We start from the raw sequence: 23,032 nt of genomic DNA on the forward strand, positions 1-23,032 counted from the left end.
GGGACAGCTGGGGGCATTTGGATGTGGACTGGGCCCAGCATGTTAGTAGGGGGTTAGTGTCCGGGTTTTTTTTTTTTTTTTTTTTTGGTGTGAAATGCTGGGAGAAGGTCCTCACTCTTCGGTGCTGCGTGTTTGGGGGGTCAGCGGCCCTGATGTCTGCTACTTGCTTCCAAATGACTCAGTGAACAAGCAAACGCGAGGCACCCACAAAAGCAGATGCAGGAAAACGTAAGCAGTCAGTGAATCTCCTGCACGTGGTCTTCCGGTATTTACTATTTTTCCAAATTTTCTGTATGTTTGAAATTTTATAGCAATAAAATGTTGGGGGAAAATAAAATGTAAAACTAGCCTGCTGCTCCTAGGCCTCAGAGTAAGTCCGTGGGCCTTCCCCTGGACTGATGGGCCCCGATAACCGCCCTGCTGACTGCCTGCATCCCTCCACCCCTCACCCTGGGCCCGCAAGCTGGCTGCCGCTGTTTCTCCCAGACCTTTGCTGTGTTGCACTTTGCTGTGGGCGAGGGAGATATGTCACTCAAGATTCGGCCTTCCCTGGCTACTCTGAAAAGCAGGGCCAGCTGTGACAGCAGTTAGGCGTTGCCAAAGCTGCTGGAACAGCTGTGCAGTCAGTGTCTTCTGGAAGTGATTTTGGGCCCCGGTCTTCCTTTGAGTTGGTCAGAACAAGTCTGTACTGGGGAGAATGACAGAAGGCTTTCTGATACCTTTAGTCATTCTAAATTAGAGGGTGGCTTGATGTAACTGCAGGCTTTTATTTGCATGCTGAGTAGAAGACAATTCCAATTTACCTGGTATGTAAGCAAAGTAGAAAATCAAGAACTTATTCTTATTGGCAAGCAAGGAAGACAACACTGTAGCAGAAGGACATGTTTGTGCATAGATAGGTGGATGGACAGATGATGGATAGATGGAGGGATAGGGAGTAGAGGAGTGCTTGGTTGGATGGATGGATAGATGGATGGATGGATGAATGGATTGAAAGATGGGTTAGTATATGAGTGGTTGATGATAGATGGATAGAAGGATGGATGGATGAGTGCATGGATGGATGGATGGATGGTTATGTAGATGGATAGAAGGATGGATGATAATGGATGGGTGGGTAGATGATAGTTGGATAGAAGGATGGATGAATGAGTGCATGGATGGATGGATGGATGGTTATGTAGATGGATAGATGGATGGATGAACAGAATGATGGGTGAGTACATGGATAGATAATGATAGATGGATAGAAGGATGAATAATAATGGATGGATGGATGGATGGATGGATGGATGGATGGATGGATTGAAAGATGGGTTTGTATATGAGTGGTTGATGATAGATGGATAGGAGGATGAATAATAATGGATGGATGGATGGATGGATGGATGGATGGATGAATAGGTGACTGGATGGATACATAGAGGGAGGAGGGGGTATAGATGCAGATATAGATCCAGATCTGTGTATATTAATCCTGGATATGTTAGTTTCTATATAATGAAAGGATTTCTTAACTTCAGACTTAGGTCTCAGCTCTCTAAATGTCGGTCTGAAAATCACCTAGTTTTCTAAAGTTAATTATTTTGCTCAGGTTCCACTTCATAATGGCTTAAGCTCAAGCATACCCCTGAGTTCCCCTTTTGGGGTTTTTGTTGCTCAAGAATGAAGTAATTGCATTTGGGATTATTGTTGCTTTAGCTTCAGAATCTTTGCTTCTGAAGTGTGAGAAATTTGGCTTGTGGGAGTCATCAAGTTAGCAATCCTGGGATGTCCTAGCTCACCACCTGAGGGTCATACATGTGCACCAATGAATATCTGATGGTAAGTGTCCACTTGTAGGTCCGGGAGCAGGAAGGTGAGGCTGATTCCACGGTCTCCCTCATGGTGGGGACAGAGCCAGGTCACAGGGGACTAAGGATTGGACAGCTGACTCAGTCGGCACCACTGTGGCCCATCCAAGGATACTGGCAGGAGCAGGGATGGAGAGGAGGGTGGGAGGGCTGGGAGCAGTCTTTCCAGAAATGGGGGAGAGGCGTTGGTCAAGGGTGGGAAGAGGGGGCTTCACCAGGGAAGGCCTGAAACTCCAAGGAGTTGGGGTTTAAGGGAGGACGTGAGAGAAGTGGTTTGGAGGCTGTGATGGGGAGTTTCCTGTGTCACCTTGGCTCTAGTATCAGCTATTCAGTCAAATACCAATCTAGGTGCTGCTGTGGGGGTATTTAGCAGATGTGGTTAGCCTCTGCAATCAGCTGACTCTAAGTAAAGGACATTACTCTCGATAGTGAGGGTGGGACGCATTCAGTCCATTGAAGGATTAAGAGCAAAAAAAAAATTAAGAGGTTTTCTGAAGAAGAAATTCTGTCCCAAGATGATAGCGTCATCGGCTGCCCGAGTTCCTAGCCCTCACTCAGACTTCAGGCTTGCCAGCCTCACAAGCACGTGAGCCCATTCCTTGAAGTACAGCTCTTCATCTCTTTGTCTCTATCTTTATGTCTTATCTGCATCCATGTTTATATCATATATCTCCTGTTGGTTCTGTTTCTCCGGAGAGCCCTGACCAAATCAAAAAGGGGCCTTGTGCCTGACGGCAGGGTGGCCCACAGAACACCGCAGAGAACAGACTGAACTTGGGAGGTGTGCCGCCCTGAGCAGCCCCAGGCTTTCTAGGCCTCAACCCTTTCTTACGCGGCTTGCTTCTTTCTGGAATTTGCCCATCACTCCATCCGTGCATTCAGCCAGCAGGCCTGTAGCAGGCACTTCCTATGGGATGGGAGCTTTGCTAGACAGTGGAGATAGTTCAGTGAAACGATGCAGTGCACTGTCCTTCCTCCTTTGTCTCGCTTCTTGGCTTGCTGGTTGAGACCCTGTTCAAATGCTGGTCCCCAGGAGACTTCCCAGCCACCCGGCCTGTCTCTGGCACAACAACGCCCAGCCCATCTGGTGTCCATGGCCCTGTGTTCTAGGTATTCTAGGTGCTGGTTTGTGTGTTTGCCTCATTGGCTCCACTTAGTGGGACTTCGCTCTAGAAGTTTCCTGATAGATCCTGCAATGCTATCTCGTTCTTGCCCCCAGACTTCCACGCTAGTAACTGCATGTTTATGAACTCCCTTTGTTTACATGTACCTTTCCTTTATGTAACCATAAGCAGCCGAGAAGCAGATACTGGGTCTCTCTTATTGGGCCACTCAAGATGCGCTGGTTATGCTACAGTAACAAGAGCCCCTTCAGTTAGTAGATTTCTTCTCTTGCTTATGCTGTGTGTCCACAATGGGCTGACGGGGGTGGCGGGAGGAGGGCTCTATTCCTTGTGACAGTCACTCAGTCACCTAGGCTGATGGGATAGTTACTGCCTCCATGTGGCCATCACCAAGGAGAGGGAAGGAGGCTATGGAGGAGGAAAACCTCACTCTGGCAATGATTCTCTATGGCCTCAAGGGAGACACACCACTGTGCTCGCAGCCCAGGGGCCAGAGGCAGTCACGGGCACACCGGTCTGGATGTGTCATCCTACATGTGCTCTGGGTAGACAGTTGGGGATATTTGGTGAACAGCATTAATCCCTACCCACTTGGATTGATCCTAGGGACTAGCATAGTAGCTACCTTAATCCACGAGCATCTCAGAAGCAGAAACTGAGACAATGCATCTGTGTGGCCCAAACATCTAGCAAAACGTCACCTAATAAATGCTTCGTCGGTTGTTGACTCACTGAATGATAGGAAGCGCATGCTAGCCTCTTAGCTACACCCAGGGTTTCTGGGGCATCAGTGACCACTGTGTACCGTGCAGGGGAGCCCCTTTTTCTCTGGGGGTGCTTAGCAAGTGCTTAGCTATTCATATGTCAGTTTTGAGCTCTAAGGAGGGGTGTCCCCATGATCCAGATGCCACGACTGCCCTGGTGGCCGGGGTGCTGGAGGCCGCTGATGCTCAGGGCCCCGGAGCAGTCACTCCTCGGGGTTCCTTGGTGCTCTCCCACTGGCTGGCTCTGTTGCAGCCACATGGCGTTGCCCCATGTGTTTCTACGTCCAAATTTCCCTCTTCCTGTAGGGACAGAAGTCCCATAGGATTTAGGGCCCACAAGCAGAACAAAGGGCCTTTTTCCTTCCCCTTTCGTCCAGTCTCCCAGCAGTGGCTCACCAGGAAGCTGGCAGGGTGTCCAGGGCATGCTGTCTGTGGACTTTTACCCCCTTGGTTGCAGAGGAGAGCACGGAAGGGTAGAAGTGGACAGAGGGTCAGTGGAGGAACTCCCAGCCATGGAACAGTAGGAATGGAAACCGTGTCGTCAGCCCAGGACTGAGGGCAGGAGGAGAAACCCCACTTCCAGTCTGAGAGCATCTTTCAAGACAGCTACACTATGCATCTGGTCAGAGGCTCAGTGTCACCGTTATAAGGGCATCGAATTGTTCCAGACACACTTTGTATATGTTTTCTCATTTGCCTTTCCAGCACGTCAGTGCGTGCAGATCCAACCAACATCTCAAAACGGTTGGTCCGCGTTAGCTCCGTGCATGTGCTTGTGTCTGAGTGAGCATGCAACACACTGTGGAGCCTGCCCCCCCCTTACCTGCTGGCTTCTGGTCTCCCGGGAGGCCTGCAGGGTCACATGTCCTACTGTCTGCTCAGCTCTGCTTCATTACTCCAGCAGCGAGTAAATTCAGATCTAAAAATTGTAGAGGCATCATGCAGAAGCCAAGTCTGAATAGTTACATGGTACAGGGACCAAAATTAAAGTAGACCCCGGGAGCCATGACTATAATGTTGTTTTCGTTACTTTTCCATTATGGAAACAGTCAATGTTCATGAAAAGTTTTAAATCTCAAAAATTTCAGAAATGAAAATTTAAAATCATAGTGAACATACTGATATTTTACTCCTACCTCTCAGTGATTTTTCCAGGGCTTGGTAATTTTAAAATTTAAAAAAGTAAGTAAATGCATGAAAAAGGTATACTACCCTTTGAGGAGGGGGTGGCGGGGAGCTGGAATCTGCTGACAGTTAATTGAGAGCAACAAGAGATCCAGCTGGAAAAGTGCTAGAAGGCCCAGAGGTGGTATACTTAAAAAAAGGAGTAAACAGAAACTGGAACTGCAAAGTTACGGCCACTAACCACAACCGTTTAAGCAAAAGGTAAACGACTTACTGACCCAGGATTTACTTAGGAATAGAATTAATCCCAAAATGAGTAGGAATCTCAAAAGGCCTTTGAGACACCAAGTCAATGTCACTAAGATCCATGTTCTGAAGTCTGTGCATTTTTTTTTCAATCAGGGAAGATGCCCTGCTGATCCTCGTTCTGAGAGCTGGTTTTAGCTCATTTCCCACACATTTCTGACAAGACACATGTTAGGGTCCTACAGTCAGAAGTCACAAACTGGAGCACAGAAACCCCACTCCGCCATAGGCTCGTTGACCATACTCAGAACACAACCGCAAGAGAGCCCAGGGAAAGACGACAAAAGAAAAGAAAACTCATAAATAACACAAACAGCAAAGAATAAATAGCACGGGGGCGAGAAGACGTGCCCCCGTTCCTGAGCACGTGTTCCCGGAAAGGGAAAGCAAAAGAGGCATCCGGGAGAGGTCCTTCCTTCCCCAGGGGGGAGCAGGACACTCAAAACATTCTGAAGAATTTGCTTCTCAAAGTTTGGTCTTGTGTGATTTGTTTTCTTTTATTATTTGTTCAATCATTTTTAACATTTGTACTGAACTTTGTTATTAGACCATACAATTTACCTGTTGAAAGTGTATAGTTCATTGTTTCTGGCATATTCACGGGCTTGAGGAGCCATCTGATCTTACAACGTTTTTGTCCCCTCACAAAAGAAACCCTGTATCCTTCCCCCCAGCAGACACTTCCCATCCCTCCCACCAAGCCCCGGGTGACCAGTAATCTAGTTTCTGTCTCTATGGTTTTGCCTGTTCCAGATGTTTCATATAAATGGAATCATACAATAGTCATTTGTGATTGGTTGCTTCCATTTAGCATCCTGCCCTCAAAGTTCATCCATGTTTTTTGTCTTTTGTCTTGTGCTTCATTTCTTTTTATTGCCAAATAAATATAGATTATACATAGAATATATCCTACTGAATGGGTATATCACATCTTATTTATCCATTCATCAGTTGATGGAGATCCGAATTGTGCCTGCTCTGGCTATTATCAATCATGCTGCTATGAACAGTTTTCATGTCTGTTTCATTTCTCTTGAGTAGATTTGGAGGAGTGGATTGCTGGGTCATATGGCAACCCTGTATTTAACATTTTGAGGAACTGCCAAGTCACTTTAAAAAGTGGCTACACTACTTCACATTCTTTTGAGCAATAAATATGTGCATATTCCAACTTCTCCAGGTCCTTACAACTTTTGCTGTTGTATTGATTCTAGCCACCCTAGCCGTGTGGGTTTGATGTGTATTTTCCTAATGACTGATGACATCGAGCACCTTTTCATGTGCTTACTGGCTGTTTGTATGTTTTTTTTTTTTTTTTAGAGAGTGTATAATTAAATCCTTTTCTTTTTTTTTCAATTAGATTGCTTTTTTTTTTTATTCTTGAAACAGTTCAAGTTTTATTCTTGAAAGAACTCTTGTAAGAGTTCTTTATATATTCTGGATAGAAGTCATGTATCATGCCCCATTCTGTGGGTCATCTTTTCACTTTCTCGATAGTCTTCTTTGCAGAACAGAAATGTTTAATTGGATGAAGTCCAATTTTTTTGTGTGTTTTCTTTTGTCACTTGTGCTTTTGTTATCATATTTAACAAACTATGCATAACCCAAGGTCACAAAGATTTTACTCCTGTATTTCTCTGGAGAGTTTTATGGTTTTAGCTGTTACATTTGTATCCATGATCCATTTTGAGTTAACTTTGTATATGATGTGAGGTAGGGATCCAACTTCATTCTTTTGCATGTGGATATCCAGTGGGGAAAAGGGTATTCTTTCCACCACTGAGTTGTCTTGGCACCCTTGTCAAAAACTAATTGATCCATAAATGTACAGGTTTATTTCTAGACTCAATTCAGTTTCATTAAACTGTATGTCTATACTATGCCAATACCTTGCTCTCTTGGTTGCAGTAGCTTTGTAGGACGTTATGAAACAGAGAAATGTGAATCCTCCAAGATTGTTTTGGACATTGCATCCAAAAATCTAAAGAAGATTAGTCATTGAACAATCAAATGGGTGAGTTTTTCCCATCTAGAGAATTAAGTGGCAGTAATCCCCCAAAGACTTGAGGTTCCAGTGGTTATCATATATGTCTTCGTAGCTGCAACCGTGGGCATTTATTACCAGATGGTTACGTGATAGGCATAGTGCTAGGAACTCCACATGAAGCTTGGTTTATAAATTCCACACAACCATCCTAAGATTCAGAGGGTGAAGTAACTTTCCTAAGATCCGTGACATACTTTGAAATATATGTTTGGTTTCTGCCCCCAGTTCCTGATACAGAGTTCCTGCATCCCTTGAAATTTCATGGGTGATAAGAGTATCTTTTATTCTAATGAGGTGACTCTTGGTGGATAATTTCAGGATGGGGTCTGGTCACCAGAATGACCAAGTCATGATTAGAAACTTGGAATTGTCAGCCCCACCCCAACCTCTGGGGAGAAGAGAGAGGCTGGAGATTGAGTTAATGATCTATCATGACTACATGATAAAGCCTCCATAAAAATGTCTGAACTGTGGGGTTCTGGGAGCTTCTGGGTTGGTAAACACATCCCCATGCCAGGAGGGTGATGCATCCAGCTCCAAGGGGAGCAGAAGTTCCTGTGCTTAGGACCCTTCAGATCTTGCCTATGTACCTCTTTATCTGGCCATTCTTTTGTGTTCTTTACAATATTATTTAAAATAAATTGGTAAACATAAGTGTTTCCCTGAGTTCTGTCAGCTATTATGGCAAATTATTAACCTGAGGAGGGAGTCATGGTAACCCCCAATTTGTAGCCAAGTTGGACAGAAGTGTGGGTGAACCAGGGACCCACTATTTACAAGTGGCATCTGAGGTGGGGTCAGTTCTGTGGCTCTGAGCTCTTCACCTGTGGGGTCAACATTCACTCTGGGTAGTTAGTGTCAGAACCAAATTAAATTGGAGGATGCCCAGTTGGTGTCCATGGAAAACTAGAGGGTTTCTTGGTGGGGAAAACCTACCCATTTGGTGGTCAGAGTGCTGAGTAAAAGACAGTTTCTTTTTGGTCACACAGCTGAGCAAAAACAGGGCCAGAATTGGAAGCCTGTCTGTCCGTCTGCCTCTAGAAACTGTACTGTTATGGTACTGCTTTCCCATGGATGGGTGCTGACCTTCAGCTGCCATTGGGAGAGGCAAGACAACACACTGCTGTGAAAAAAGTTAAAATGTCATAAAATTTACATAACATAAAATTTACTACTTTAATCATTTTTAAGTGTACAATTCAGTGACATAAGGACCTTCACACCGTCGTGTACCTGCTGCCACCATCCATCTGTGAAACTTTCCATCTTCCCAAACTGAAACCATTAAACACTAACTCCCCATTGCCCCTCCCACCATTCCAGGCAACTCTCCTCTGCTTTCTGTCTCTAGGAATTTGATGACTCTGGGTGGCTCATAGAAGTGGAATAATATAGTATTTGTTCGTTTGTTTCTGGCTTACTTCATTTAGGAGAGTGTCCTCGTGGCCATCCTTGTAGCAGAAGCCAGCGGTTCCTTCCTTTTGAGGGCTGAGTAATATTCCATTGTATGGATAGACCTCATTTTGTTTATCCATTCGTCCAAGGGTGGACACTTAGGGTGTTTTCCCCTTTTGGCTATTGTGAATAATGCTGCTATGAACATGGGTGTGCAAATATCTATTCAAGTCCCAGCTTTAAATTCTTTAGGGTGTTCACCCAGAAGTGGAATTGCTGGACCGATGGTAATTCCATGTTTAATTTTTGAGGAGAACGTTCAAACAGTTTTAAAATGCTACTTTTGAAAATACTTTCAGCGCTGACAATATTTTGTTTCGACTGTGCTCAAGAAGAGAAATTTTTGTCATCTTGAGATGGATTTTTTTTTCTTTTTAAAATAATAAAGTCATCATTCGAAAGCAAATCTGGAGAATAAAATGAAGGGTAACTTTGAGGGTATGATTTGTGGAACAAAATTTAGGTGTGAGATTTCTTTTCTGTGTGTGCTTCCCAGGGAAGTGAGCGATATTTACTTGTTAGGGATCGTTACTTCCAGTAAATATGGTCACCAGAGGCAAGTAAGAAAGAAATACCTACAAACCTGGACATCTACCTCACGGGTTTGTAGAAGACTTGAATGGACAATTCAGGAAATTCACCTAGCTCAGTGCCAGGCACAGAACGGGGGCTCCGTTGATGCTGGCTGCCCTCCTGTCTTATCCCAGTGGAGGGGAGATGGAGGCTGGGAGTCTGGGGGCAGAAGCCAGTTCTGTTAGAGGAAACAGCCCCAGGTGACAGAGGTGTCATGTGTGCAGCTGTCTCATCCAGGTTAGAAGCCACAGGTCACACACTGGAGATGGCTCAGTGATAAACTGTCTATATCCTGTTAAGACAACTTGTGAAAACTGAACAGCAAGCGTCACATCTGGCAATGAAATGCTAAACCCCCTTTTCCTCTCCCTTCCTCGCTACTGCCTTCCATCCTTGTGAATAATACTTACTGAGAGTTTACTGTGTGCCAAGCTTGGGATGTACTATAAACATAAAAACACAAATTCCTGCCCTTATGGAGCTTATATCTACTTAAATAAATGTAAAAAAAAATCACAGGAAATTTGAACCTTTAATTACAGATGATGAGATTGTATATTCAGAAAACCTAAGGGCTTTTGCTAAATGGTAGAATATTTAAAGAGGTGGCTGGAAGCAAAGTTAACTTACAAAGATCAACAAAATCTTCTCTTTTTAAGTAGCGACTGGTTTTCTCCTGGGAGTGAGGTAAAACATTGCCCAGAACATAAAATCCCTTGGAAAAAAAAGGTACACCTGTAGAAAATTATAAAATCTTTTTGTAAAATGTAAATTCATTCTCAGATAAAGGGAGACATTCAGCACATGTTTCTGGAGAGGAATGTCTAAATCTTAAAAGTACAAATCTTAACAAATATATGTATATATCTCTCTCTATTTTAATACAAAGCTAGAGTCTGTATACATTATTTATAGGCTTAATCTACTGCAAACATTAACGCATTTTATGTATTTATTTTATAGATGTGATGCAGTTCCAAATATAATCCTAATGAGTTATATTTGAATTAGCAGAGGTTATTTTAAATCTCCTAAAGAAAAATGAATGTGCAGGACTTGCCAGGAGAAATTTAGGGAGAAGTACGGCATTGACGGCTTGCTCTCCCTACACGCAGAGCTTTGTAGAAAGCTACTGGACCCAAACAGAATAGAAGTGATGGGGGGAAAAGTGAAACAAATCTGTAGACCAGAAATAGACCCAAATATATATATTACACCTAATATAAAATAAAAGAAACATTTTAATGGAGTAGGTCATATTGGCCTTGCAGTAAACACCTGCTGAATGAGGATTTGAGGGTTTGAGACACAGGGTCTCCATCTGTGGCTGGTGGGGACGGGACTGCTAAACACACTATGAAAAGCCATCAAAGGGTATTTATTAAACTAAAAATGCTTATGTCCTTTGTCTTAGCCATTACTCTTAGGGGCTTTTCTTCAGAAACGAGAGTGCCAACAGATAAGGAGGTAGTTATGTTTATGTGGCCAAACCCTGGAAGTGACATGAATTCATCCATAGAAAGAATGATTAACCCCAGTACAATCAGAAGATAGGATGTTGGAATAGTACGCAGCTCTTTGTACACTGGGAAGAGTGACACATCTATATATCTAAGAAATACCCACAGGGAATTGTGAAGCGAGGAAAGCCAGTCTCAGGATAGCACTTTTGAGATGACCCTGTTTCTTTGTAAAGGTAGGAAAGAAAACCACATGAATCTGTGCACCTGTGTTTGTGGAGCTCGGAGAAGTGCGGGGGAGCTCGGGGGAGTGCAGGGAAGCTGCCGCCCCATGGGTACGTGGTCGCCTCTGGGGTGGGATGGAATTGTGTGGAGGTGAACTGTTTATTGCTATTTCTCTCATTCATGTGCTTTCTTTGACTTTTTACAATGAGCACTCATACTTTTGTCATTTAGTAAAGGCCAGTAACGACCCCTCTACATGCCCCTCAAAAAACAAGCAGTCTCAGTTCTCCAGACAGTGGGACAGAGGTGGCTGGGTACTCCTGACTCTGGCTGGCATCAGGCAGGAGGCTAGGGGCGAGCAGGGGGGATGCACCGAGTAGATGAGGACAGGCTCTGTGCAGGTGACCAGAGAGCTGGCCTGAGTGCGTCTGGCCTGGGTCTCTGTATTTGTATCAACTTCGATTTTTTAAATTTACTTAAATTAATTAAAATATAGCATATTACTAGGTTCAGAGGTAGAGTTCAGTGATTCATCAGTCTTATGTAGTACCCAGCACTCATTCCATCACCTGCCGTCCTTAATGCCCATCACCCAGTTACTCTTCACCCCCCCTCCCCTCCAGTAACCCCGTTTGTTTCCTATAATTAAGAGTCTCTTATGGTTTGTCTCCCTTTCTGATTTCATCTTGTTTTACTTTTCCCTCTTTTACCCTATGGTCCTCTGTTTTGTTCCTTAAATTCCAAAATGAGTGAGATCATATGATAATTGTCTTTCTCTGGTTGACTTATTTTACTGAGCATAATACCCTCTACTTCCATCCACATTGGTGCAAATGACAAGATTTCGTTCTTTTTGATGGCTAAGTAGTATTCCATTATATATATATTTGGGGTGCAGGTGCCCCTTCAGATCACTACATCTGTATCTTTGGGGTAAATACCTAGTAGTGCAATTGCTGGGTCATAGGGTAGCTCTATTCTTAACTTTTCAAGGAACCTACATACTGTTTTCCAGAGTGGCTTTACCAGCTTGCGTTCCCACCAGCAGTGTAAGAGGGTTCCCCTTTCTCATGCAGGAATTCAGCAAAGTAGCGGGGTATAAATCAATGCACAGAAATCAGTTGTATTTCTATACACTAAGAGTGAGACAGAAGAAAGAGAAATTAAGGAACTGATCCCATTTATAATTGCACCAAAACCCATAAGATACCTAGGAATAAACTCAATTTTAAATGTTGATATAATTTGAGACTTGCAGAAATGTTGCAAAAATAGATGAGGGTGACTATGTATAGCCTTCACACAGTTCCCTCCAGTGGCAGCATCTCACATAACATGGCACATTTGTCAGGAGTAAGAAATAACACTGGCCCCGAGCTATTCACTGAACTTCCCCTCAGATCTCCCCACTTCCCCACATGGCATTTTGCTTTTTCTCCTTAATTTCCTCGAAGCTGTGATAATTCCTCAGTCTTTCCTTGTCCTTCAGAGCTTAACGCTTTGAATAGCCCTGGTCCAGTATTTTGTAGAATGTCCCGGGATCTGGGTCTGCCTGCTGTGATGATTAGATTGGGAGGTGATCATCCATGCAGCATGGTAGGGGCACGTGATGTTAGTACGTGTGATTATTGGTGGTGTTAACCCTGGCATTTGGCTAAGGTAATGTCCGCTGGATTTCCTAGTTAAAAAAAAAAAAAAGAAGGAGAAGAATAAGAAGAAGTATTATAAATTAACTGTTATAAGGTAAATAAATATTCTTAAGAAATATTAGAAATTGTAAGGGAAAAATATATAAGAAACAGTACAATTACTCTTTTTGCCTTTGTAATTAATAAAGACCTTAGGGGAGATCCTTTAGGACCGTGCAAATATCCTTGTTCCCTGCAAAGATTTGGCTGATCTTGCCTGCAAAGCTGATTACTTTGGTGTTTGATAAAACTTTTGTATTTTTTCCTCATTCTTTCTGTATTTATTACTAGATATCTTCTGTCGGGCTACCTATCTCTTCTCCTCTATTTACTTATCTATTCTATTATTTATTTTAGTTAGTATGGACTTGTGTATATGGATTTCATCCTGTGCAACCTAAACCTCTTATGACAGGTTGAAACAAGGGGTTCCTGAGCTGTCTCACGTGTGTATGAGAGAGAGAGAATACAGAAGTGATACGTCATGTGAGGTTGATAGTAACACGTCTCATTGTGATGAAAATACGGAACTTGCTTTAAAAGTAATAATTATAATTACGAGAAACTCCTTATCCTAAAAGAGGGTACATCACGTATACCATCCTATCCTGTCTGAGGGTATCTGTTCGAGGTCATAGGCCAAGAAACATCTGACGGGGCTCCCTGCTGGAGGCCTTGAGAAAGCCTTGGAAGTGAGATGTATTCTTGTCCTTCTGAGCAGAAGAGCACCAGGAAAACAGAAAGGAAACGAAGGACATGCTCGCCTCCTGGGAGCTGCCCTGCTGGGTCGGTTGGGCATGAGTTCTGGGTGACCATCCTCGCAGGGCCCCAAGCCCTGCCTGTGAGGCGGGGAGCATAGTGGTGTCTGGCTTGTGGCATTGGGACACTGGGTGAGTCTTACGGCCAAGGAGGCACCTGCAGGGATGCCCGATACACAGGGAGTGCCTGACCAGGGGCCCGATGAATTCAGCTGCAGTCATTATTCCTGCCTAGGCTGGTGGCATCTGCGTCCATCTGCTACCTGCCCCCCTCCCGGGTTAACGGGGCCCCTGCACCTGTGCCGCTCCTGTGCCCACTCCACACGCAGGTGCTGAGCACCGTGCTGGGCTAGCGGGGCCTCAGGGCAGGAGGCGGGTCTCGTCTCTCAAACGACAGGCGGCTTTGCCATTGGATACTCTGTTTCGTGAACTCGGATCTGTCCGTGTACATTCGATACACACCGTTGCCCGAGCACACGCACACGCGGGTCCCCCTGTCTGACCGTAAGTCCTTGGAGCTATGCTACGGTGTACCTTATGTTTACTTTTCAACATGCTGGAAGCTGTCCCCGTGACTGGTCACTACATGTTTATCGATTTAAATGACCTGTTCCCTCTGGCCCGGTGCTGTCCAAAGACCTGAGCTGCCACATCAGTCACTGTAACTGTCTCGTGGAAAATCGATAAACTCCTAAATAAACTTAAACGTGTAAATATTCTAGTAGAAAAAAATATTCAAGTAAAAAAAACAGGTGAAATTGATTTTAAAAATTTTCTTGCGGTAAAATATTCATAACATAAAATGTACTGTTTGAGCCATTTTAAGTATGTAGTTTAGTGGCATTAAGTGGTTTCCCACTGCTGTGCAGCCATCACCACCGTCCACCCCCAGAACTTTCCATCTTCCCAAAGCGGAACTCTGTCCCTACTGAATGATAAGTCCCCCATCTCCCCACTGTCACTACTAACCTCTGTCCTGCCTCCTGCCTCTGAGGCTGAGGACTCTCGGTCCCTCTCGTAAGAGGACTCACACGATCCTCATCCTTTTGTGACCGGCTTATCTCACTGGACGTATTGTCAAGGCTCATCCCTGTTGCACCACGTGGCAGGGTCTCCTTCCTTCGTGTGAATACACCCTATTTTCCCCAACCTCTCATTTGTCAATTTAAAATTGAATTTAATAATATATCTCTTATTTAGCCCCATGTTGGCCACATACGATCATTCCAGCGTGTAACCAGGGTCAGCAGTATTCACGAGATGTTACGTGTCCTTTGTTTCGTGCTGTCTTTGGGGTCTGGTGTCTTTGCACCTAGAGCACAGCCCATTCAGGTGCTCATAGCAGTGCGTGGCTCTCAGCTACTTCCTGGGGCTGTGAGCCCAGGTTCCCTCGACGGAGCACTACCCCCTGGAAGTTTCACTAGCATCCATGTGGGAATGTGCGGCCTGCTGCTGGGCAGCCCCTCTGCGTGGCTTCCAGAGTGCCGCCCAAGGGGGCAAGATGGATCTGCGTGAACCTGCACTTTGTCTTCCCCGGGAGGGCAGAGGTGGGAGGCCAACCCCCACATGGCCGAGGTGCCCATACACCTGGGCTTCCGGAGGCTCCCTCGCAGCGTTGGAGGCAGACGTGAAATCGGCCGTTGTTTTTGCTGGCCAGCAGAGAAGCGTTTGGTCTTCACAGCAGTGTCAGTGCAGGTCGGCTTCTCAGGGTCATGGGCAGAGTGTCTGCCTGGCGGCTGCACACAGTGACATATGCGGTGTGTCCTGGAGCCATCGGGGCTTCCAGAGAAGACAGCGTTCTCCGGCTCCTCCTGTAGAGGGGGCAGCAGCTCTCCTGCAGGCGGCGGGAGGTAGCTTGCTTCTGGAAAGCTATTTAGTACCCTGCCTTACAGTCATGCCTACTTGAGGGGACTCGAGTGAAGTCTGTTCTTTGTAACACGGACAGACATCACGACAGGCTTGGAAACTATTACGGGCTGAATGTTGGTGTCCCCCAAAATTCATGTATTGAAATCCTACCCCCACGTGTGATGGTAGCGGGAGGGGGGCCTTGGGAGGTAATTAGGTTAGATGAGGTCATGGGGGTGGGACCCTATGATGGGATTGTGCCCTCTAGGAGGGTGCCTACTTCCCCTGTCTGAGCGTGGACCTACAGCTTCCAGCACGGGGAGGAAGAAGCCACCCAGTCTGAAGCACCTCATTGTAACAGCTCCAAATGACTAAGCCAGAACCTTCTATCAGCATGAAGGCCTAGGTCTGATACCAGGTACACAGTTTCATTAAAATATGGACGAGACAGCAACATCTCCGATAAGCCTGCCTGCCTTGTGTGGCGCTCTGGGCTGCACTGGGAATGAACGTGTGTCCGCTCGGCTGAGCAAGTCTGTGCCACGAAGTACATGGTAAACACAATACTCAGATTTTTGTCCGACTTCCTGTGGGCAGCTTCTCTAGTGACAGAAAGTAGTGAATATTAGATCATAATTCAATTTTACAATAATTTCAGGAGAGAGGAGACCTGAGGGGACAGTCCATAAGTCATGCCAACTTGAAAAATTGATGGAAGATTAATGGAAAGAAGGTTGATCGTGGCTTCAGAAGGACACTAATATTATGGGAGATGGCTAAAGGACGATTTCCTCTGTAGGCAATAAAGCGATTCAGAAAACTGATCCATAAATATTTTAGGAATATATTTTTTATTTAAGAAGAAATGTTAGTCTGTGCCTCCCATCCCCCTGCTGTCAGTCACATGACTGGGTTGTCTCGGGTTTTATTTAAATGTGGTACACGTATGTCGGACTTAAGTGTTTCAAGATTGTGTTGTAGCGTCTCTTGAGAGACAAGCATGCTGTAACCAGTCCCACTAATGTAATATTTATGCTAATGCAGACCCTGTAAAGACAGCTGGGGCATCCATTTGGACACTGGGTGAGGGAGCGCCAGCAAAGCTGCCCTTGACGAAGGGTGTTAGTCGTTTCCGTAAGCCGAGAAACTCCGTGAGGCTGAGCTCGGGCTGGAGGAACGAGATGCTCCATGCTGTCTGTGCACCATCCCCCAAACGTGCGCACGCACACACACACACACACACACACACGCACGTGCAATCACGTGCCCAGGCATACACCCTTCCACACACCCGCGGACGCGCACACCCCTGTACACACACAGATACGCGAGCACATAAATTCAGAAGATGAACTGCACACACACATTTACACACACATTCATGTACACGCAAGAACACACATATGTAAGCACAGATCCTTGAAGACACGAACACACACACGCACACCATTGTGTAGTTTGCAAGTGTTTGCCTGTATTTTGTGTATCTGCCGACGGCTGCTTTTAAACTGATGTTCACACAGGTGCTCAGGTGGTTGGTTTGTGAATGCTGACCATAGAAGCTTCTAGGCTTTCGTTTGGACTGTGAGGCTGGTCACGAGGACAGGCAGTGAGCGTGGCCACAGCTCTGAGCACCGTGCATACAGGCGTCACAGTGGCTCCATGAAGTGGACACCACTACTTGGTCACCTCACTGCTGAAGGACACGAGGCTTGGAGAGGCCCCGTGTCATGCTCAGGCCACCACAGGAAGGGTGGACTCAAGCTCCTGACCTTTCCAGTGAGGCTTCTTCAGAGTCCTGACCCTCGGAGTCTGGGGCTGTCTGCCTTAGAGCCACGGCAGGGCCAGAGCCATGGGTACGGGCCTCTGTGGCTCTGTCATTTGCTTTCCTCACATTCTGAACTTGAAACAAGAGCTGCCTGGGGTGTAGCTGTGAGACCAGAGCTTTGCTTCAGGAAAATACTGCCTGAGAATCGAGACAGGTGTGCAATGGGCTGCAGTCGAATCTGCACCCGAGAGCTGCCGATGCCAGGCTGCCCTGCTGTCCAGCATGAACTGTATTCGAGCTTCACTCCTTTGTTTAGGCTGGACATCTGCTTGGAAGTAAGCATGTATTTTAAATGGTACAGGAGAGAGTTGGCAGCATAAGGGATGTAAAACATAGCCCAGGGGAGGAAAAACACAGAACTGCAATCAGTATATCCCTGAGCCCAAATGGAATCATTTGAAGACCAATATTTCCCTATAAACTTGTAAAGAAAGATTATTGATGTCTGTGTTCAAAGTTTTTGATATTGAATTATGACGATGGATTGAGCTCACACATCTACCTTTATTTCAGCCTTAATTCCCACAAAATGACAAAACAAGAAATTTTTAGAAGAATAGGTCCTTGGTAATACAGGAATGCAAGAGTGCCACAAGCATAGGAGAACTTTTGAACAGTTTGTGGAAGACAGAATGTGGGCAGACAGATCAGATCCTATGGAAAAACAAAATTGGAGCAAAATAAATGCAGAAGTTGCTGTAAAGGCAGGAGAGCGTGGGGAGCTCAGGTCCAAGGTCAGCATGAAGCAGTGGGCAAACAATAGACATTGCATGGGCCCCAAGGACTCAGAAAATGTCCCATCTGTGGACCAACTATGAGGGATTCTTTAAAAAATAACCACACACCAGCAAAATAGAAATAAATACAAGAGAACCACAAAGATGACACAAAGTTTGTGAGCAAACAAACTATAAAATGAATAAAGTTGCCTAATGGTCATAAGGTGGCTGCCATGGCTCCAGACCTTATGTCCTTACACCAACATCCCAAGCAGAAGCAAAGATGTCAGCAATGCCTCTGTTGACCAATGCTGGTCTAAACTTAATCATGACTCATCTGCTAGCCTGGCCATATTGCTGCCCCTAAAAAACTCAGGGTGTGTGGGCAAGTATCAGCGGAAGGCAGTGGCTGGGTGATCCTGTTTGTGCCAGGGTAGACAAAAATAAGAAAGGGCAGAGAAGATTGGAGTAGTGTAATTAACAGGCTTGATTATATATGTACAGAAGTTTGTGCACTCAAGACACATTTCTTTTATGCCAACAGAGACCACACCCTCTTTTCAAACACAAATGGAGCATTCACAAGAATTGTTGTTACAGAACACAAATAATATCTTAATAAATTCCAAGATGCAGAAGTTACATTGGCCACATCCTCTGAATGGGTTAAAAATGAAAATTAGCTTTGAAAGTTTTGGTGAAATGGTTCTTTCAGGATTGAAGAATACCCTTTAAAATAAAAAGAAAATAAAAACTAAATGTATGTTTGATGGATTTAAGAATGAGTGTCGGTGAGAGTACCGTATCAAACAGTTGTCAGGGAAAGTATGTAGCTCTCAGTGCCAGTGCTAGAAAACAGGAGAGACAGAGCAAGAGTAAAAAGCCCAAAGACAGTGGAAGAAAGAAAATAATGCAAATAGAACCAAATATTAGTGAAAGAAGAAAAGATTAAAAAAAAAAAACGAAAGATAGTGCTTGAAAATGAAAAATAATTTAAATAGATCTCTGACTATTCTGAATAAACAAACAGAACAAAAACAAAACAGTAAAAGCAATGCACAAATGAAAATGAAAGCATTCGAAGTCTAAAACGTCCATCACTGTAGTTTTGAAAGCGGTCATAACTGAATAACACTCTGTGTCTTAAGACTCTGGATGAAATATGATGGTAATCTGGGAAAACATAAATTATAGCAGAATCCCTCGTACCCGATACCGTCCAAAGTGTAGGCAGTCGGTTTGGTGAAGTGCGTCAAAGCTGGAATCATCAAAAAATGTCATTACACACCTCAAACGTTTTACTTTAATCGAAAACATATATTCACTCCCTAGTCTTTTAATGTAGGTCAAAGCCTTTTCTTTGAAAGTAGGTCTGCTGAGTGGATTCCTGCATGTTTCTTACATAAACCACACCTATAATTCCGTTGACAATTTCCAGTTTCGATTTTTAAAGTACAGAGTGAGAATGTTCACAGCTCATGTAATCTGATTGTGGAACCTTCTCCGTCTGAGCTCCTCAGACTTCAGTGTGTCTGAGCATCCGTGGAGGATCTTGTTCAAATGCAGAGTGTGACTCAGTGGGTCTGAGTGGGCCTGATACTCAGCATTTCTAATGGGTGTGCGGGTGACGCTGGTGTTACTGGTCCGTGGACCACACTCTGAGTAGTGAGGATCTGACTATGTGTGAATTCTGCCCCCACCCATCATCTCCCATTGTATAAGCACATTTAAATCTAAACCATTTCTTATATTCCACATATGAGTGAAACCATATGATAATTGTCTTTCTCTGACTTACTTCACTTAGCATAATACCCTCCAGTAGCAGAGGGTCATAGGGGAAGAGAGGGAAAACTGAATGGGAAGAAATCAGAGAGGGAGACAAACCATGAGAAACTCTTGACTCCGGGGAAAAAAAAAAAAACAGGGTTGAGGAAGGGAAGCTGGGGGTGGGGGGATGGGGTAATTGGGTGACGGGCATTAAGGAGGGTATGTGATGTGATGAGCACTGGGTGTTATACACAACTGGTAAATTACTGAACACTACATCTGAAACTAATGATGTATATATGTTGGCTAATTGAATTTAAATTTAAAAAAAAACGAAAGAAAAGAAATCTAAACCATAATCTTAGTGACTCCACCATGTCTGGTCCTTCTAAAGCTGCAACTTTACTTTAAATCAAAGGAGAGGAGAAAGTATAAGAGTCAGTAGCCTCTTAGAGCCCCCAGCTTATTGTGAGAAGCCTCCTTTCAAAAGCACCCCCTGCTATGGTCTGAATGTTTGTGTCCCCACACAGTTCCCATGTTGGAATCCTACCCTCCGAAGTGATGGTATCAGGAGGTGGGGCTTTGGGAGGTGATCAGGTCACAAGGATGGAGCCCTCCTGAGGGATTAGTATCCGTGTGAAAGAGAACCCACAGAATTCTATCACCCCTTCCTCCATGTGAGGATACGATGAGTCTGTAACCCAGAAGAAAATTCTCATCCGACCACGATGGTAAGCTGATCTCCCACCTCTAGCCCTCTGAACTGCGAGCGATAAATTGTTATTGTTTCTAAGCTATACATTGGTGCTATTCTGTTACAGCTGCCCAAATGGACCAAGACACAAAAGCCTAGATGGTACATATGGGTTTTACCCAACTTGTGAGGAATCAGTAATTCCTTCCTTATGTATCTCCAGTAAACAGAGAATGAGACATACATCCCAACTCCATGTAGCTAGTATAATCTTTATCCAAAACTAGATAGAGACAGGACAAGAAAAAAAAATCACAGATTCATTTGACTTATGAACCTAAATGTGAAAATTCTAAATAAATTGCTTCTAATTGTGTATTAAAGAAGTAAAATATCATGAACAATTAGGGTTTATACCTGGAAAGTAAGGGTGTTTCAGTATGAGAAAATCTAATACAATTTCCTCCCTTAGTGGAGAAAAGCCATATATTCTCTCAATGGATATGAAAAATATTTTAAAATATTCAGCACTCTCAGGACGCCTGGGTGGTGCAGTGGTTGAGCGTCTGACTCTTGGTTTCAGCTCAGGTTGTGATTTCAGGGTCCTGAGATCAAGCCTGGAATCAGGCTCCATGCTCAGTGCAGCGTCTGCTTGGGACTCTGTCTCTCCCTCTGCCCCTCCCCATCGAGCACGCGTGGGCTCTCTCTCTCAAATACATAAATTAAAAAAAAAAAAAAATTCAACACTCTCTTCTAAATAAGTGAGCAATTGAATTAACAGAAAATATTTCCTTAACTTGGTGGAGGCCATCTATCAGATATCTACACGTAAGCCTTAAAGAAAAATATAAACAATTTGAATAAATAGTGAGACATACCATTCTTCTGAAGGGACATCTCAGTATCATAAATATTTCAGTTCTTCCCAAACAACAAAATTTGTTTCAGTCAGAATCCAAATAAGATTTTTTTTTTTGAGTTGGCAAGCTGAATATCAAGTCTACATGCAAAAGAAAAGTGCAGAAGAAGCATTCTGAAAAATTTGGAGAAGACAAGTAACAGATAGGAAGAAAATATTTAGCAACCAAAGGAATAGTATCCAGAATATCTAAAGAGTGATTACAAAATGATCAGAACAATGCAAGGAGTGAAATTTAAAAAAAAAAAAAAATGGGCGAGATAAGTAGGTGATTCACAGACAATGAAATGCAGGTAGATAATAAACACATATGAAAATGCCCAGGTCTCCGGGAATTGCAAATTCAAATGAGAGTTTGGGTTTGGGGGCCATTGGATTAGAAAGAACCTAAATATTTGTCAAAAGGAGAAAATTGTTAAATCGATTATATTTCATTCCCATGAGGAAAAACATACATGCACATACATGGAGTGAGCTCCAAGACGCATGGCGAAGAAAGCATGAGGAGCATTACGTATAAACTCTGTGCGTCTATACAGGCCAGCCCAGGCCAGCCCAGACGTGCCCAGCTGTTGACTGTGGCCCAGAGGCCAGCAGGGTGGGCCAGGAACTGCACCTTTTAAATTTGCTCAGGACACTAGTATATTACCTGAATCTTGGGCATGAGGGTCTATTAATAGTTTTTTTTTTTTTTAAGTGCCCTTCAATGCCTTCTAGAAAATGAAAAATATTCTGCTTTTGCTGTTCCCTTAGAGAGCTGTTCAGCGTCCGATGTTTCTTCCCAAAGCATATCCTAGAGCTGTTCAGCTATCAACTTTAGCATTCTGGCTCCATAGAAAAATAACAATGCTATGTTAAGTTCCCAGTGCCAAGTAGGTGGCCAAACCGTATATGTGACATTCTTAGTTTTTCAACAAACTAAATACGCCTGCAGCACATTTCCTGAATGCTTCTTCCAACAGCAAAAGCATGAAATTATCAGCCACGCAGCAACTGACATTCCCAGAATGGCAATTTGCATTCCGATGGGGGAAGAGGCTTGGAGGCCCAGGCCCCTTCCCTCTGTGGTGAGCAGTATTCTGGGAAAGTTGTCCCACCTCTGGGACCTGCTTTATGACCTGTGCTCCAGTGGGAGGCGAGGGCTTATCAAGAATCAATAAAACGAATTTGAAAGGAACACACGCCAAGACTTGATGCAACGTTAATCCTCATTGTAACAACTTGTTTTGATTCTCTTGACTTTCTCCACCTCTAATTTTAGAATGGAATGAAATTATTTTTGAATGTGAGCTTATGAGTTTCCTGGCCACTTTAAGCCTTTAAATATTTAGCACTTTCTCAAGAAAGAAGAAACTCTAGTAACATGGGAATTCATAGCTCTGAATAGACACAAGTTGGTGACTTTTTATATACACAGGGTGCCAGACTCCAATTTGAAAATCTCCGGCAGCTTATCTTCAAGCAAGTTGAATCCAATCGCTTCCTGACTCATTGTCTCATCAACATGCGAAGTTTTTGAAGAGAAACCCTCTTAACTACTTGCCCAAGGGAGTCCTGGCAGCAGCGTGGCCGGTCTGTCGTCCCGGACACGGGGGAGGCCGAGGTGAGGGGGACACTGGAGGCCAGGCTGGCCGTGCATGGCAGCGGAGCGTGGATAGGACTCCGATTTACGCCTCTCTTTGGTTGCTGTCTGACCCAGGGAAACTGGAACCTTGTCAGCATTATCAAGTCAGACTTGATTGTTTGTCTTTAAACCAAGAAAGCACAAAATGCCCTTCTCCTTGTTGCTCCATCCAGTTTTAATTTGATAATCTGCCCCCACCCCAATAAATCTAATGCCAGAGGAATGCCAGGCAGGGTCCCTAGAGGTTGAAAT

At 44.3% G+C, this 23,032-nt stretch overlaps 1 protein-coding gene across 7 annotated transcripts in view; it reads left to right on the forward strand.

Annotated features, from left to right (window-relative positions):
• The window catches only part of AUH (AU RNA binding methylglutaconyl-CoA hydratase), a 234,780-nt gene extending 211,825 nt beyond the window's left edge, over positions 1-22,955 (forward strand). The window contains exon 9 of one of the 7 annotated variants that reach the window (XM_040620327.1): positions 22,574-22,955. In XM_040620327.1, coding sequence (XP_040476261.1) covers positions 22,574-22,675 — 102 coding nt within the window. In that variant the 3' untranslated portion in view covers positions 22,676-22,955. Of the gene's footprint in view, positions 1-15,884; positions 17,908-22,573 lie in introns of those variants that run through there. The other 6 variants (XM_040620325.1, XM_040620326.1, XM_040620328.1 and 3 more) reach the window with 6 other exon arrangements.
• Positions 22,956-23,032: the final 77 nt, after the last annotated feature.

The sequence above is a fragment of the Ursus maritimus genome, unplaced genomic scaffold, assembly GCF_017311325.1.
Source record: "Ursus maritimus isolate PB19 unplaced genomic scaffold, ASM1731132v1 scaffold_34, whole genome shotgun sequence".
Taxonomy (NCBI): domain Eukaryota; kingdom Metazoa; phylum Chordata; class Mammalia; order Carnivora; family Ursidae; genus Ursus; species Ursus maritimus.